Source organism: Lithobates pipiens, unplaced genomic scaffold (genome assembly GCF_037356315.1).
Source record: "Lithobates pipiens isolate NorthernLeopardFrog02 unplaced genomic scaffold, aLitPip1_a1.2 Scaffold_22, whole genome shotgun sequence".
Lineage (NCBI taxonomy): Eukaryota > Metazoa > Chordata > Amphibia > Anura > Ranidae > Lithobates > Lithobates pipiens.
This window is the reverse complement of record NW_027507784.1, coordinates 100037877-100054933: the sequence shown is the minus strand read 5'-3', so window position 1 is coordinate 100054933 and position 17057 is coordinate 100037877. Positions and strand designations below refer to the sequence as shown.

At 43.4% G+C, this 17057-nt stretch overlaps 1 protein-coding gene across 9 annotated transcripts in view; it reads right to left on the bottom strand.

Moving 5' to 3' along the window:
• The window catches only part of DYNC1I2 (dynein cytoplasmic 1 intermediate chain 2), a 160521-nt gene that overhangs the window by 31227 nt on the left and 112237 nt on the right, over positions 1-17057 (bottom strand). For all 9 annotated transcript variants that reach the window (XM_077447990.1, XM_077447992.1, XM_077447994.1 and 6 more), the window contains one exon: positions 3884-3973. In XM_077447990.1, the coding sequence (XP_077304116.1) occupies positions 3884-3973 (90 nt within the window). The remainder of the gene's footprint in view (positions 1-3883; positions 3974-17057) is intronic.

The following is a 17057-nucleotide window of genomic DNA, read 5'->3' as shown; positions in this document are numbered from 1 at the left end:
CCCCACCATAGTAAAGGGTAAACCATAATATGTGGAAGGCTGCCCCGTCAGTGATGGGTCAACCATAAGGTGTGGAAGGCAAGATAGAGCAGACCAGAGCCCGTGACCATAAGGTGTGGGAGGCAAGATAGAGCAGACCAGAGCCCGTGAGGTGTGGGAGGCTGCCTTTCATAGTGATGGGCCAACCGTAGGTTTGGGAGGCAGGAGGGAACATGACCACAGAAGCCATATAATTGCGATCTGTAAATGTTAAAAGCCCTGTGTCCCATGTGTAATGGAAATACCATCCTAATAACTCTATGGTGATCAACCGTACACTTTAAAATTAACTTCTAGCAAAGACTCAAATATCTTTTGCTCATACAAATGTGTTATAAATCATTGATCATGGTTACATAGTTTGTCTGGTTGAAAAAAAACCAGTCCATCTAGTTTAGGGGTCCTCAAAACTATGGCCTGTAGGCCAGGCTGATTTACCCGGCCTGCAGACTGCCCCGTCCATGAGATTGCAGCACTCCCCCTCGCCTTTGCTACCTTAATCACACAAGACAAGAAACATGACAGGTCTGGACAATGGGGCTGGACTTTTGGAGTGCTGTGATCTCATGAAAGAGGCAATGTAATACTGCTGGAGGGCTCTGTGATGAGGGATCTGTGATTGGGGGAGGGGGGAATCTGTGATTGGAGAGCTTTTTCATGGGGGAGGAAGAGTCTGTGGGGGGGGGGGGGGTGGTGAAGAGTCTGTGGGGGGGGGGGTGGTGAAGAGTCTGTGAGGGGGGGGTGCTGAAGAGTCTGTGGGGAGGGGGGTGGTGAAGAGTCTGTGGGGAGGGGGGTGTAAAGAGTCTGTGGGGAGGGGGGTGTAAAGAGTCTGTGGGGAGGGGGGTGTAAAGAGTCTGTGGGGAGGGGGGTGTAAAGAGTCTGTGGGGAGGGGGGTGTAAAGAGTCTGTGGGGAGGGGGGTGTAAAGAGTCTGTGGGGAGGGGGGGTGTAAAGAGTCTGTGGGGAGGGGGGTGTAAAGAGTCTGTGGGGAGGGGGGTGTAAAGAGTCTGTGGGGAGGGGGGTGTAAAGAGTCTGTGGGGAGGGGGGTGTAAAGAGAGTCCGTGATGGGGGGTTGTAAAGAGAGTCCGTGATGGGGGGGGTTAAGAGAGTCCGTGATGGGGGGGGGGTTAAGAGAGTCCGTGATGGGGGGGGTTAAGAGAGTCCGTGATGGGGGGGGGGTTAAGAGAGTCCGTGATGGGGGGGTTAAGAGAGTCCGTGATGGGGGGGGTTAAGAGAGTCCGTGATGGGGGGGTTAAGAGAGTCCGTGATGGGGGGGTTAAGAGAGTCCGTGATGGGGGGGGGGGGTTAAGAGAGTCCGTGATTGGGGGTTAAGAGAGTCCGTGATGGGGGGGTTAAGAGAGTCCGTGATGGGGGGGTTAAGAGAGTCCGTGATGGGGGGGTTAAGAGAGTCCGTGATTGGGGGTTAAGAGAGTCCGTGATGGGGGGGGTGGAGAGTCCGTGATGGGGGGGGTGGAGAGTCCGTGATGGGGGGGGTGGAGAGTCCGTGATGGGGGGGGTGGAGAGTCCGTGATGGGGGGGGTGGAGAGTCCGTGATGGGGGGGGTGGAGAGTCCGTGATGGGGGGGAGGGAGTCCGTGATGGGGGGGAGGGAGTCCGTGATGGGGGGGAGAGAGTCCATCATGATGGGGGGGGGAGAAGAGTCTGTGGGTGTCTATGATGGGGGGGGATTTGTGATGGGGTCTCTGATAGAAAGGATTCTGATGGGGGATCTGTGATGGGGGATCTGTGATGGGGGATCTGTGATGGATGGGGGGGCTGGGGCTGTGATGAGGAGATTCTGTGAAATATTAAATAAGGTTACGTTGATTAAAATTGTTATTTTAAATATTGTATTTTTTTTTTTTACACTACAAATAAGATGTGTGCATAGGAATTCTCTCATGTTTTTTTTTTTCAAACTATAGTCTGGCCCCCCCAACAGTGGGAGCTTGAACTGGCACCCTTGTCTAGTCCAACATAATAAACAGTATCGTGGGATCCGATTTGTGAACTTGACACCATGTGACAAGAGCACTAATAGTTCCTCAAAGTTCTCCGCAGGGTATTAGCATGTTTACTCCCAACTTGCATCCCAGGTTGAATCCTGTATGTAATTAATTTTCCTTTCCAACATCAATCCCATCTAGATATCCTTCCTTCTGCCTCTTCAATCTAAACTCCTCCACTGCCTGCTGACAGCTACATACAATACCTGCCTCATGTGACATACAGCTACCTCGACATTGTGCTAGATTTCTAAATTGTTATGTGTAAAGCCTTAGGTGGAGGCTGAACTCCACACAGATACACTTACTGTTTAAAGTGGTTGTAAACCCTTACAAACCACTTTAACCTACAGGTAAGCCTAGATTAAGGCTTACCTGTAGGTCCAAGAAATATCTCCTAAACCTATACAGTTTAGGAGAGATTTCCCCGAAGACAGGCACCGCTGTCTACGGCGCATGCGCCGTAGACAGCGGCGCGCGGGCGCACTGAGCGCGGCATTTCCAACAATAGAGCTGCCGCGCGTGTCGGCTCCCGTGCGCATGCGCGGGAGTGACGTCATCGCTGCTCCGCCGAATGACAGCGGCGGAGCTGCGAGACCCCACCGAAAAGATGGATGCGCCGGACTACAGGGGACAGCGGTGACATCGCTGGCTCCTGTGTCAGGTAAGTGACACATAATGGGCTACTATGCGATGCATAGTAGTCCATTATGCTTTGCCTTTGCAGGGAATGAAAGAGGAAGTAAACCCATCAGGGTTTACTTCCTCTTTAACTGCATATTAGAAAAATAATAATTTAAGCTAGAGCAGGAGTTTCCAACTTTCTAAGCAAGGGGTCAGTTTACTGTCCTTCAGGCTTTAGTGGGGACAGTCTGTGGCCAGTGGGAGTAGAAAATGCCCTGGCATCAGTGCCCCATCTTTGGTTTTAATTAAAGGAATAATGGCCATCGATGGTGTCAGCAGGGGGAATGGTACCCTACCATTGGGGTAATAGTGCCCCAAGGGTCAGATACAGGCAAGCAAAGGTCCAGATTCAGCCCCTAAGCCACAGTTTGGAGACCACTGAGCTAGAGCTAGCACATGCACCTAAAGTTTTCTTGGTGTCAGCCTCCTGTAGTCCTTTGCATTGCCACGCTAAGACAGGAAGAGGGCAGGGCTGCAATGTATGCTAATCAGGGCTAAATTTCTTTTGCATAGTGGTCAACATGTTCCTGCACCTTCACTGTCCAAGGCTGATGTGTGCCCTACATTGGGCAGTATTGCTGTAAATGTAGTCTACAATGAGTTCCAGAACCTGGCAATTGAGCACAACCGGGGTTCCTGCTCAGGCAGAGCTGGCTGAGCAGAACTACAAGTGCTTTTGGAGATAGTACAGTCCAAATATATTCAGATGTCAACAGCTTAGTTGTTTGCCAGAAATTCAACCTCTTCTTTACAATTCCTTTTTTTTTTTTCACTTCCTAGCACACTAGCAAACAATTCAAGAGAAATAATTGTAGCGTCAGTCTAAAGTGTTCATACAAAGGAACAATATAACGTGGAGGCTCCTAATGGAAAAAAGGATTTGCTGCATAAGAAGAGAAAGCATTTAAAAAAGCATGCGATGGCCATTATGTCTGTTCCTTTCTGTATTCTCTTTTTTATGGCATATCACTTCTCAATAGGAAACAAGCTTGCAAATAAAAATATTCTGCCCTCTGGTACTTAATACTGCAGACTTAGCCACTACACAGTAATGATACTATATACGCAGAATGGATACAGCTTGACATCCCATTTGGTCCTTTACATCGATAACCATGAACAGAAAAGAAATCACAACACACAACAAATGGCTGCACCTTCACTGTTTTCTTCTTTCTTGGTGGGTTTGTTCTCTTCAGGAACAGTTGTGGGCTTTGGAGCTACAGTTTCTTCTTCATCTTCATCACCTGTTAAAAAAAATATAATAAAAAAGCTCTAAACATAATTTTCATTTAAAATGACATGGCTTTCCTTAAAAGAACTGAAATGTGTGTCCTTTTCTTATTATTAGGTTACAAAGTTTCACTCGAGTCAACAATAATGCAAAATATGAATTGTCAATGATCATATATAAATGGTATCCTATGTAAACATATATAAAATATTCAATATATAATATTCATGAGGCAGACAAATCTTAGAAACTGGAGGAGCACCATAGAACAGTTTGGCCTCTTGCACACTGCATATTGAAAAAGCTCAGTACAGCTTATTTTTTTTACTAAGCTCAAATACAGCCCATTAATTGTAATGTGCCTATGCACACAAGCGTGTAAACAAGCCCCGTGTATTCTTCTTCTTCAGGAAAAAAAAAAAAACTGCATTTTTGGTCAGAAATTTATGCCTCATGCGTGTAAATGCATCAGTTTGTGCACATTTGTGCGCAAATATTAACATATTGTAAACACGGGAATAAGTTTGCGCGCATAATGTGCGATAACTCCAGCAAATACATACAAGAAAAAACAGCTGAAAAAAATAGATGCTCAAACAGGAGTAATGTGTGCAAGAGGCCTTTGCGTCCTAAATCGCAGACAGGGGCATCAGATAATAACTTGGAATCTTCTCAAATTGGCTGTTGTTGAAGGACTGTTGTAAGGACTTTAGTTTGACCTCTATGGCCCTGCTCCAGAATTGGATCCTCAGCATACTTGGCATATGGGAGATTTTTCCCTTCTTGCTTCTTAATACAGGCGAAGCGATCTAGCTATGAACAAACTAATTTATTGGAAACAAAATTGTCTACCTATTTACCCCTAATTTTTTTAACATTTGTTTTTCATCTTATTTTTCTCCCATTTTGAAGCTATTCTCTTGTTAATTACGATGTTGGCATGCAGCCATTTTTGAAAATTCTATTCAAACATTAAAAACTTACCACTTGTACTATATTACTAAGAGGGTGGTAATGTTCTCTTTTTGATGTCCAACATAGGTTCCTTGTCTAGGATCCACAACGATTAGTACAGAATGTGCATCTTCCAGTCTTTACTCATAAAGGATAGGTTCACCCTTTGTACCATGTTACACCCATATTCAGGGTGTAACAAATGTACCAGCCACTAACCCCCCAACGCGCACGCACTCGCTGCCACAATCTAATCCCTGCCTGCTGGCTGCAGCACTGGAGCACTGTAGTAGTTAATTGATTCTTCCTGTCAGAGTGAAACTGTTATGTTGACAGTCTGTGGGAGACCTGCATTGCATCAGTCTGGTCTGGTCACTGGTGCAATGCTTTCCAGGCTTGTAAATGCACATTTTTTACCTGCAAAAAAAATTTGCGTTTTTTTATATTTTTTTTAAAAAAAGGTGAGCTTATCCTTTAAGTCTATGGCCACGTTGTGAAACGATTTGCTGCCAATTCTTAGCAGGAACAGCTAATTGAACATGCTGGCCAACCTGTCTCCCTGTAATGAAATCTGCACTGGGATTACAAGCAGGGCCATATATACACCTCCGGCCCCCTAGACCCACTGTTCTAGGCTATTTCTCTCATACCATGTTTTACTGTAGGTCTTAGCATTATACAAACAAAAGCAGATTTCACAAGGACAGAGGATACACCAAAGCTGAATGGGAAATCATTGAAAGACAACTTGCGTCGATACACACAGAACCAGAAACTAGTAAAGTAAGGCAAACTGTCACTGTAGTCTGCTAGTAGTTCGGCTCTGCTGTATAGTTGGTTAACTGTACTAGTACACAGTCAACTATTGCATAACAAAAATGGACAAACTGTGCAGAGCCAGCAATGTTAAGGACCCAGTTAGATTGCACTGGCAGGAAGGGCAGCAGTCTAGAACAGGGGTCTCCAAACTTTCTAAACAAAGGCCCAGTTTACTATCCCCCAGACTTTAGCAGGGCCAGACTGTGGCCAGAGGAAGTAGATAATGCCTCAGGCTTGGTGGTCAGTGGAAGTATAAAAAAATTACACAGGACCCCAGTGGTTAGGAGGAATAATGCCCCATCAGTAATACTAGTGGCAGGAATAGTGCCCCGTTGTTGGTGTCAGTGGGGGAAATAGTGCCCTATTGTTGGCATCAGTGGATGGAATAGTGTCCCATCATTGGTGTCAGTGGGAGGAATAGTGTCCCATCATTGGTGTCAGTGGGAGGAATAGTGCCTCCATCGTTGGTGTCAGTACAGAGTAGTGCTAAACTGTTAGTGCCAGTGGAAAGAATACTGCCCCATTTTTGTTGTCAATAGGAGAAATAGTGCTCCATCATTGTTGTCAGTAGGAGGAATAGTACCCCAATGTTGGTGTCAGTGGGAGGAATTGTGACCCATCAATGGTGTCAGCGGAAGGAATAGTGCCCCATAGTTGGTGTCAGAGGGAGGAAGTGTGTCCCAAGGGCCAGATAAAGGCAAGCAAAGGGAGGAATCTGGCCCGTGGGCTGCAGTTTAGAGACCACTGGTCTAGAACCTTTAATTTTTTACAGAACCCACTGCAGTGAACGTTGCCTATGCAGCAATCCACCCATGTACAAGTATGCATTTTGATGAATCAATTGTTAAAAATAGATTTAAAAAAAGTTATTGAAATCCATTGCTCTTTTAAGCTTTATCCTGTTGCTCGGGTATCAATTATGCGATGTCTACCTTGTATATAATTTTCCTTTTTTTTTTTTTTTTTTTAAATCTTGCTGAAAAAAAATGAATTGTCTCATGCAAAAAAATAAAAAATAAGACCTTACCATCTGGAATCAAATTGGACATGCCACCATAATAGACAAATACTTATAATCAAGCATACACAGATACATGAGCATATAGACACTATACCCACATGAAACCCCTAAAGCAGGATGTTCAATAATATTTGTTGATTGTGGTTGGGAAGGAAGTGAGGCCCATTGAAGATCATACGCTGTATGGAAGAAGGAAAAAAAAAAAACAGAAGAATTGTGTGCAAACGTTGGCTCCATTGTATTGTGGGCAGAAAATAAATTGCTGGTATGATAAAGAACGCATACATCTAAGGCACTTGTTAAAAAGGTGACAAAAGTGAATGCACAACAACCACTACATTGTGGTATATATAAATACACAGGATGATTGCCAAGCATCCTTGTAACTACAATGTAAATATATTCAGCAGATTGAAATATTACATGGAGGGAAAAAAAATATGTTTTCTTGCCAGTTCTAATCAGTGAAAACAGCTGCACAAATGTTGCGGCAATCAAAAGACAATGGGGCTACTCAAGAAGTTTTAAATAAGAATGAGGGGCTCGACGAGGAAACGAGCAGTCATGGGAGGGCTTCCTAATAAGAGCAGTGAATACTTGATCAAAGAAATGATCTCAGCGTTTTTGCACATGTGGCATGAATACGAAAAACGCGGGTTTGCGGTGATCAGTAAACACGCTGAAATATTCATGACTGATGAGACGAGACTGAGCTATCTCTTAAATTTCCAAACTTAAATAAATAAATGAAATTGTTGAGATACTTTTAAATCATCTGCATGTTTTCCCTATTTGGCTTTTCATTCTCTTAAAGTTTGGGTCTGGACAAAATAAAAATAAATAAAAACCCCATTCAGTACATCTCTACAATACACACAGTTCCCAAAGTCTCTCTCTTTTTTTTTTTTAAACGCTGCAGGTCCAGAAAATGCTTCCAGAAATCAAGTGAGGAATAATGCACTTGGACACTAAAAAACGGCAGCGTTGCTGCCAGTAAAAAGCATCGCTAAAAAACGCGCTGTTAGCTGCTTTTTTGAGTAGCGTTTATGGCCAGTTTTTGGCGTTAGCATTTCTGTCTTTTTTTCAGTAAAAAAAACACTCCCTATAATGTAAAAACACCTAAAAATGCCAAACGCGGCTAACAGCTTGTTACAGTGTTTGGACGAGTTTAGCGGGTTTTTTAAATTGGTTTTTACAGCTCCACAACCTCTGCTTTTGGAAGCACAGGCTGTTTTTTTCTACCGTCCCTAAACACTTAAGCCTCCAAACGCCTCTGACCGTTTATGTGTGCATGGAAAATTCTTATTTTTTGGTTTCAAGGCTGGTCTCGGAAACCATATGGGCCCCCTCCTGTTGGATGATGTCTCTGATTGCTAGCGAGCTGCTAAAGGAAAGACCTGTGCATACACAAGCCTGGCCAGGGCTGTGTGCATCCACCGAAAAGTCACAGCGCCCGCAGAACCAAACCCCTGCTCCCCCCTTTTGACAGACAGTTGATGCCACCACGGCATAAGGACTTTTACTGTATTTTGCTGGCGTATAAGACTACCTTTTACACTTAAACAAAATGCCCAAAAATTGGGGGTCGTCTTATACGCCGGGTATACAGGTATACAATGCTGCCCGATGGATGTCAGCCTCCAAATGTCTGCTAATATTGTATGTGGCTTCAGCAACAAACAGTATACGCCGTTGAGCCAATCCCGGCGAGCGATGTATTCTATTAATGAATACAGAGCCTGCTTGGATTGGAGTAACAACCACTGCCAATCCGAGCAGGCTACATAGAGTAGCCTGCTCGGATTGGCTTTGTGAGAGAGAGAGAGAGAGAGAGGCAAGGGCTGATGATGCTACAGCCTCTGCCAATCCAAGCAGGCGTTGTATTCATTAAAATAATACACCGCTCACCATACTTCCCTGGGTAAATCCATTCACTGATCTCCTACTACTATACATCCTGCTATTTGCCTTTGAGGTCTCAGGCACCCAAGAGGGACAGGTAAATCTGGGACATATGACAGGGGGGTTATTAAATGCATTTTTGTGGACAATTCCCATAGAATGTAACCCAAAAGTGGTATAGGTTTGATTAGTGAAAAATTCTACTTTCCAGAGTTGTGGCATTCAATAGATCTCTGTTTGTGTTATTATTGTTTGATTTACTTTATGACATAACACAGCATGGCGGATGAGTAGTTGGCATTCTTGCTTTGTATTTTTTAATCGTTCTAATGTTTTTTTTAAATGGTGTTGCCTCAGAAGGGGGGTAGTCTTATACCACGAGTATTGCCCAAAACCAATGTTTTCACTTGAAAAATAGGGGGTCGTCTTATACGCCCAGTCGTCTTATACGCCGGCAAATACGGTAGTTTAAATGAACTGCGAGCGTGCTGATGACACTGCTGATCTGAAAGCCTGTACAGAGGATGTATGGACAAAAGAGCTATAGGCAGCGAGTGCAGGAGGCTGATACTGCATCTACGATCACCTGATCGGGGGGTGCAATATTTTGTAAGTTCCAGGTCTTAAAAAATAATAATTGCACATTTTTTAACCCATAAAAATATGTTAATTTTTTTTTACTTCGCCTTTAAAACGTACACCTAGGAGAGGGCCATGTTTTGACTCCATGACATGTGCATCCACGTGCAGGCAGTCCCATTCACGTCAATTGGGACATGTTGGCTGTACAGACACATCTGCTGCTCCCAATCCGACATCTGTGTGGACACCTATGTACACTGGCACCTGTGTTAGCCCTTGTACACACGGTTGGAGATTCCGACGGAGTGTTTCCTATCACACCGTCTTGTCGGATATTTCGACTGTGTGTGGTCTCCATCAGACTGTTTCCATCGGAGTATCCGACGGACCAACTTTTCCAACTTGCTGGTAAAATTTTCTGCCAAAATGCTCCAATCGGACATACTCCGATCATGTGTAGCCTACTCCGACGGACAAAGTGCCACGCATGCTCAGATCAAATTCCTAGACCAAAGCTATTGGCTACTAGCCTGAATGTAGTGCCATCGTAACGAAATAACGTCATCATGATATGTACAATTGGATTTTCCGACAACTGAGTCCGACCGTGTGTATGCAACATCACTTCCGGACCCCTTCCGGAATTAATCCGTCGGAATAACTCCGACGGATTTGGTTGTCAGAATCTCCGACTGTGTGCGCGGGGGCTTATGCTTTCCTAAATGCAGGAGAACTTACCTGGGAAGTATAAACAACTTAAATGCTCCTGCTTTAACTGCTTGCTGCCCAACCACAGTGGATTTACTATGGCAGGGCAGCATGAGCAGGCTGGATCAGGTACTTGTATTCTGGGTTATGCTTCCAACCTACACTGTCAATGGGTACAGCAGGATTTTGTCAACAGGTCCCTGCCAATGATTTACAGCCGAGAACTGCTGGTCTGCTTTAATCAATCACAGCACAGAGTCCTGTGTTTACAAACACACAGGGCTCTGTACACAGATCAGCGATCACTTTATGAAGAAATTCTTTTTTTTTAATGGATATGTTTTATTACAGAAAGTAGAATATATCTTTAGTTTTCAAAATCTTCTGTCTTTTTTTTTAATAAAAAAAAAAAACCCAATGTTGATTAATAACCATCAAAAGAAAGCTTTATTTGTGTAAAAAAAAAAAAAAAAAATATATATATATATATATATATATATATATATATATATATATATATATATATATATATATATATATATATATATATATATATATATATATACATATATATACATATATATATATATAAATTTAATTTGCGTACAGTGTTGCATGATCGAGCAATTACCAGTTAAAGTAGCGCAGGTGCTGAATACCAAAAAACCTCAGCTCTGGAAGGTTTTAACCCCTTCATGACCAGGCATTTTTTTCTATTTAGCACTGCTCTACTTTGTCAATTCTGCAACACTGTACCCAAACTAACTTTTTATCATTTTTTCACACAAATGGTTTTGTTTTGGTGGTAGTTGATCACCACTGGCTTTTTTTTTATTAAATAAATGAAAAAAGATGGACTATTTTGGGGGAAAAAAGAAAAACACATTTGTTACTTTGTGCTATAAACATACATATTCAATAAAAAAAAAATCCCAATAAGTGTACAGTGATTGGCTTGCATTAAAGTTATAGAGTCTACAATCTATGGTGTGTGTGTGTGTGTGTGTGTGTGTGGTTGTCAACATAGGGCTCTGGGCTGTGATTGGACACAGCCGATCAGCAGGTCCTGGCCATGAATCACTGGCCTAGTACCTGCTGACAGACTCCCGTGGTGTACAATCACAGCGTGTTTCAGGGGGGGGGGGGGGGGCGCACATGCGTGTGCCATAAACCCAGTAGCAGGCAGCGATCCAAAAGTATCGTATCGACGTATAACACGCAGTTTTTTTACCCTGAAAATAGAGGCTAAACCGTGCTTTCGTGCTATACGCAAATATCAGTTTTTTTCTACCAATGGGGGGCGGGGATTGGGCGGTCCGCCCCGGGTACCACCCATTGGAAGGGTGTTAGGCTGGCCACCCCGTCTCTCCTGGCCCTGGGGCAGCATGCCAACATACTTTAAAGTTCAGAAAAAAACACTGCCAGCCCTTTGCCATACACCGCTCCTCCTGTGTCACTCTCCATGTAAAACTAAGCCTCTAAATCACTCAATTAACGCCACTCTCCTCGCGCCCCCTCCTCTGTAGCTTTTGAATGGAGGAGAGTGGTCACATGACAGCCAGTGAAAAAGAGTAGAGCAGTCACATGACTGGGTCCACAAGAGAGAGAGCGGCTTTAATGGAGGTATTTAGAAGCTTTGATTTAAAATGAGAGTGACACAGGAGGATCAGTGTATGATAAGGGGCTGGCAGTGCTGTCCCAGGAGACTGGAGGCCTCCTGGGAGTGCAGGGGGCTTTATAATGTATACAAGACAGCCTCTGACTGGTTGAGTAGGAGAGTTGGGCAGGTAACGTCACATTCTCCACCTCAGCCAATCAGAGGAAGCCTTGTATAAAAGAGCAGTGCTTAGCCCAACGTTATCTGAAGAGCTCCTAATAATATACAGCTAACCATAATAGAATTAGTGGTTAGGAAGCAAGCTAACATCGTTATAACACCTTCATATTAACTATAACCTAGTGAGTTACTACATAATGATTGTCAAAATGTTTCGATTTACATAAACCAGTTTGTAATTTGTATATTGAGTGGCCCTTTAAAAGGTCAGTCACCACAACTCTAGTATTTTAGTGTAAGGTCCATGTTATTTCAGGTTAACATTTTGGGAAGATCCCAAATCATGCCGTCTAGGTATCCCAAATGATCTTCTAATCAAAGCTATCCCTAAACAGACCATAGCTAGAGCCCCATTTTCAAGCTTGTAAACTAATCCTCAGACATTGGAAGTCAACTGACCCACCTCCATTGAAAGAGTGGATTACCCAAATAGGGGGTACACTCGGTCTGGAAAAGTACATTAACACAGAGGGTACCCTAGCAAATTTGATAAATTATGGTCCCCATGGCTGAATACCCCAGGGCTATCTCCAGCAGACCTAGTGTTGGACAGATTGCTATAATATAACCTCTGTCGTATATATGTCTATGGCAAGTTATTTTGTCTTGGGTTGTCATTATTGATCAATGTCGTGTGGCTGGCATTGTGGCCTTGAAGGTATGTGATATTGTGTCCGTGTTGGAAGTCAGAGTGGTTACATAATTATCTATACTGTACGTTAACTGGAACATGTATATATTTTAAAAAAAAGGTCCAAGTTAGTGGACTCTTATTGCAACATCTGAAGTCTGAACAAGTAGCTGCCATAATTTCCCACTCATTACTGCTCATTTATTTAATGTTACAAAGATTGCAACAAGATAAGCAGAGCTCTTAAGAGTAGGTCCACAGGGGACATTAAAAGCAAGCATTCCCACAATCAAAATTGAAATTCTGATTAAGCGGCTTCTGAATACATGCACATTCAATGTTTCTTGCATGTTGGAAAGAGCGCTTTACAATGAAAAAATTCTAATATTCTGGCTCATCCAATCAGATATAATGGCGCCCTACAGCTGTTCATCACATGAAGAGTAACTGACTGGATGATTCCACATCTCTTCTGTGGTGGATTGATCAGTAGGCTTGGCGTTTAATTACAACAGCCTGCACACGTTATGCTCTGTATAATGCATGCACACTTGGGTGTGTTGTAAAGAGTGCATTGCATGGTTTACACCACCAAACATGTATGGTGTGAACAGCACACATAAAAATATTTTTTTCTATGCACGTTTGCGTTGAGCCTACTTCGCTCTTAGCAGATCAATACAACTCGATAGACAACAGGCCCATAGACATTCATAGTGATGCCAGATCTCACAGATATAAACATTCATTGTGGGTGTAGAACATCAAGATCCTTTTGGGGGCAGTGGAAGCAGTTTTTTGTTCTATAATCTTAATCCCCTCCTCCGTTCTTGAAAGTAGCCCTTACACAGGGCAGCTGATGATAGAGAAGGTCTAAAATAACTGAATCACTACAGCCACATCATAAAAAAATATCAATAAATAGTGTATTACATGCTGTTTATACTCCGTCACTATGAGATTAGTTTTCTGTATTCTACGAAAAATCGTGTTGATCCTGCTCACTGGCAACTCTGCACATGCTCAGTTTTCAGTGAGTTCCTATGCTGAGCATTTCCTCACTATCACATCTGAGCAGCCCATGTGACTAGAATGAATGAATGAATGACTTGTATAGCGCTACCTATAAGAACTGAATCGCCTCAGGGCGCTTTTCTTCACCGGTGCCCATCTGCAGCTATTTATGCGGTCCTTCAACCTGTAGAGTCCCAACACACTTACAACATTGACATACACATACACATATTATGGCCAATTTTTTTTGCACAGGGTCTAATTAACCTACCAGCATGTCTTTGGAGTGTGGGAGGAAACCGGAGTACCCGGAGGAAACCCACGCAGGCACAGGGAGAACATGCAAACTCCAGGCAGATAGTGTTATGGTCGGGATTTGAACCAGCAACCCTATTGCTGCTAGGTGAAAGTGCTAACCACTACACCACTGTGCTGCCCTATTGTTGTGCTGCCCTATTGACTAGAGTCACGCATCAGGGCATCTACACAGCGGTAAATGACAGCCAACTCCCTCCCTTCTCCCCCATGCCCACTAACCAGCTAATCACAATGGGAGCGGGATATTACATGTAAATTCATGGAGGCTTTACCTCCCTCTTATTCTAAGACACAAGCTGGAGGGGTGTGACACAGTGTGCGACTGGCAGAAATCCAACCACACCATGTTACTGCCAAAAACGAATAAAGATTTAATTTCAAATATATATTTGCATGGCAATTTATAACAGCTTACTGATATTATTTATTTTTACTCTGTATTCCGAAGGTTGCTTTTTTATCTTCAACATGCGACCAGCAGAAAAGGACTAGAAGCTTCTATTGCTTATGTTTCCCTGCAGACAGGCTGGGAAAAAGCTGGGTCATGTGACAAGGGCCACTGTTAGAAATCATGGGGCCCCGTACCGCCTAAATGGCAGGGGCCCCCCACATGGCAGGGGTGGAGCCTGAACCCGAGCACCCCTCTCTCTAGCCCACAGGCAGCCAGTGGAGGAGGAGGAGACGGCGTGGACTGTGTACAATAGAGAAATGTAGGGTTTAACATACATATGCATGAATCAGTCGCGAATAATGTACGTGCTTCAGGGGTAAGGAATGGGTAATGCATAGAAAGCAGGGGGTTTGGAGTATGTAACATACAGAATAAAAGGAGTCAGAAGTGGGTAATGCATAGAATACAGAGGATCTAGAGTATGTAGCATACAGAGCTCAGGGGGTCAGGAGGGGGTAAAAGGCAAAGGCAGCAAATAGAGGTATACAAAAGTTATCTCTGATGGCCAAAAATGATCCATACCATTAAGGGGGGCCGCTTGCAACCGTGTACAATGAATGTAGCTGCAGCAAGGTACAGGTTTTTATGGATTAAATCAGGAGGCAATTTATTGCTTCCCCACCACCTAGAAAAAACCCACTGAAAAGTGATACATTGTGGATCCCTCTTCAGCGGCCAACACAAGCATCCACTAATACACAGCAATAATGCCCTGAGATGTGTCACTCAAACCATGTGGGTACTGTGGCAGCATCTAATGCTGTGTATTAACGCAAGAGAAAGTACAGCAGGGATAAGACCTTCACTCCGGGCACAGTGAATAACCATAATCCTTAGATATGTGGGAGAGCAGTATGGCCAGCCTTATGCGCAGAGCCCAGGCCCCACCCCCCAACTTCACAAGCACCTGGGTCCTGCCAGCTTGTTTTATCTGGTGTCCTCATGCAGTGCTTCTTCTGGGACAGGGGACGGGGACGGGGGAGGGGGATTGGATTCTCTGGAGCTGGGAGCCTGGGGACCGGCCAGAAGCGGAGCTCCTCTAAAACCTCTGCTTTTTCCTCCTGGGCATGGAGTTGGACAGCCGGAAGTAGAAAGCAAACTATTTAAACACTTTCAGGAGTAATCTGCAGCCGCATGTCCAGACAATTACATTGCACAAGTCATGGCTGGCATATTGTTATAGAAGAGACCAGGACTTGTGTAATGTAATCCTCTGGACATGCGGCTGCAGATTACTCCCAAAAGTGTTTAAATAGTTCACCCCCCCCCCACTACACGGGACCTGAGTGCAGGATTAGTATAGAGCCCATAATTTGGGAGTCCCCTCTCTGCCCCGGGGCACCCCTGCAGAGCCAGGCACGGTTCAGGAGGGCTGGTGATCCCCCTCTAAGCGGAACTGCATGTGACAGGTGTATATCGATTAGGAAAAAAGTACATAGGAGGTTTTTTTTGGGTTTTTTTTTATTACAGTGCCATCATCCATATACATAAAGAGAATGGACAAATGTAAATTAAACAATGTGTTTGGCATCACTTTGAGATAACTCATTATTTCTATAAAGAAAAACTTCATTCTGCCTACAAATTTAAACAACTGTGAGACCAGAAGTTTTAGTAGAAGACCACCTAGAGTTCCAATGAACAAGCCAAAACTTTTTTTTTTTTTTTTTTTAAGAAAACATAGCTTTTAAAAGCGATTGATGTAATTTTCTGTGTGTATTAACTCATCTTAACCTTATTTGAGTGTCTTTGTTGCATGGTGATACATCTTTGTTACCTTATGGTGGGTGGAAACCAGAAGGAAACCGCAATGTTTTATGTTCTCCTGATGGTGCTTTGAAAACCAGCAAAGAATTCCACAGCTTTCATTCCAGAGAGGCCCAGGGAAGATTCCACTTGATATAATGATAATCTTACGAATTCTAATCAGTCCCATTTAGCCGTATGACAATCATAAGCTTATTATGTTTCAGGTTTTGTCAAATATCTGTTTACAATAAATGTCTGTTCTCCGCTGATTTAGGGAGAAAGATTAAAAAAAAAAAAAAAAAGAAAATGATAATTGTAAGAATAATCTTTTCTTTGCTTTTCCCTTCAAATTGAGTATACCGTACCATAAACGACATCTATACATCATTACTCAATCCTAAGGCTGCTATGTGTTCAGTAAACTTTTCCATAAACCTGCTCTACACATTTTTTTATTTAAAAATAATTACCCATAGAACATGCATGAATCTTACCTAAAGTTACAGGACCCTAATTAAAAAGATGAGGTGCTGGTTATTGGAAGGTCTACATTGTAATAGCAATTGCAATACTGCTATTGAAACAAATCTGTAATTTAAGAAATAAGTAGGCTGCTTTGCTAGCCCATTTCTTAAAGTGGTTGTAAAGTTAATTTTTTTGTTAAATATAACAAACATGTCATACTTACCTGCTCTTTTGCAGTGGTTTTGCACAGAGCAGCCTGGATCCTCCCCTTTTTCGGGTCCCTCTTTGGTGCTCCTGGCCCCTCCCCCCGGTTGAGTGCCCCCACAGCAAACAGCTTTCTATGGGGGTACCTGAGCTGAGTCACAGCGCTGAGTGTCCATTCAGACACGGAGACGCAACCCGGCCCAACTCCTTTTCTCTTCTCATTGGCTGACTAACAGCAGCGGAGCCAATGGTGCTACGCTGCTGTCTCAACCAATGACGAGGGGTGTCCTGGGCAGCAGAGACACTACTGCAACATTGCTGGATCTAGATGGATCTCAGGCAAGTACCCTCCTAGGGGTGGCTGCTGAACACAGGTTTTTTTTATCTTAATGCATATAATGCATTAAGATAAAAAATCTTTCTGCCTTTACTACCACTTTAA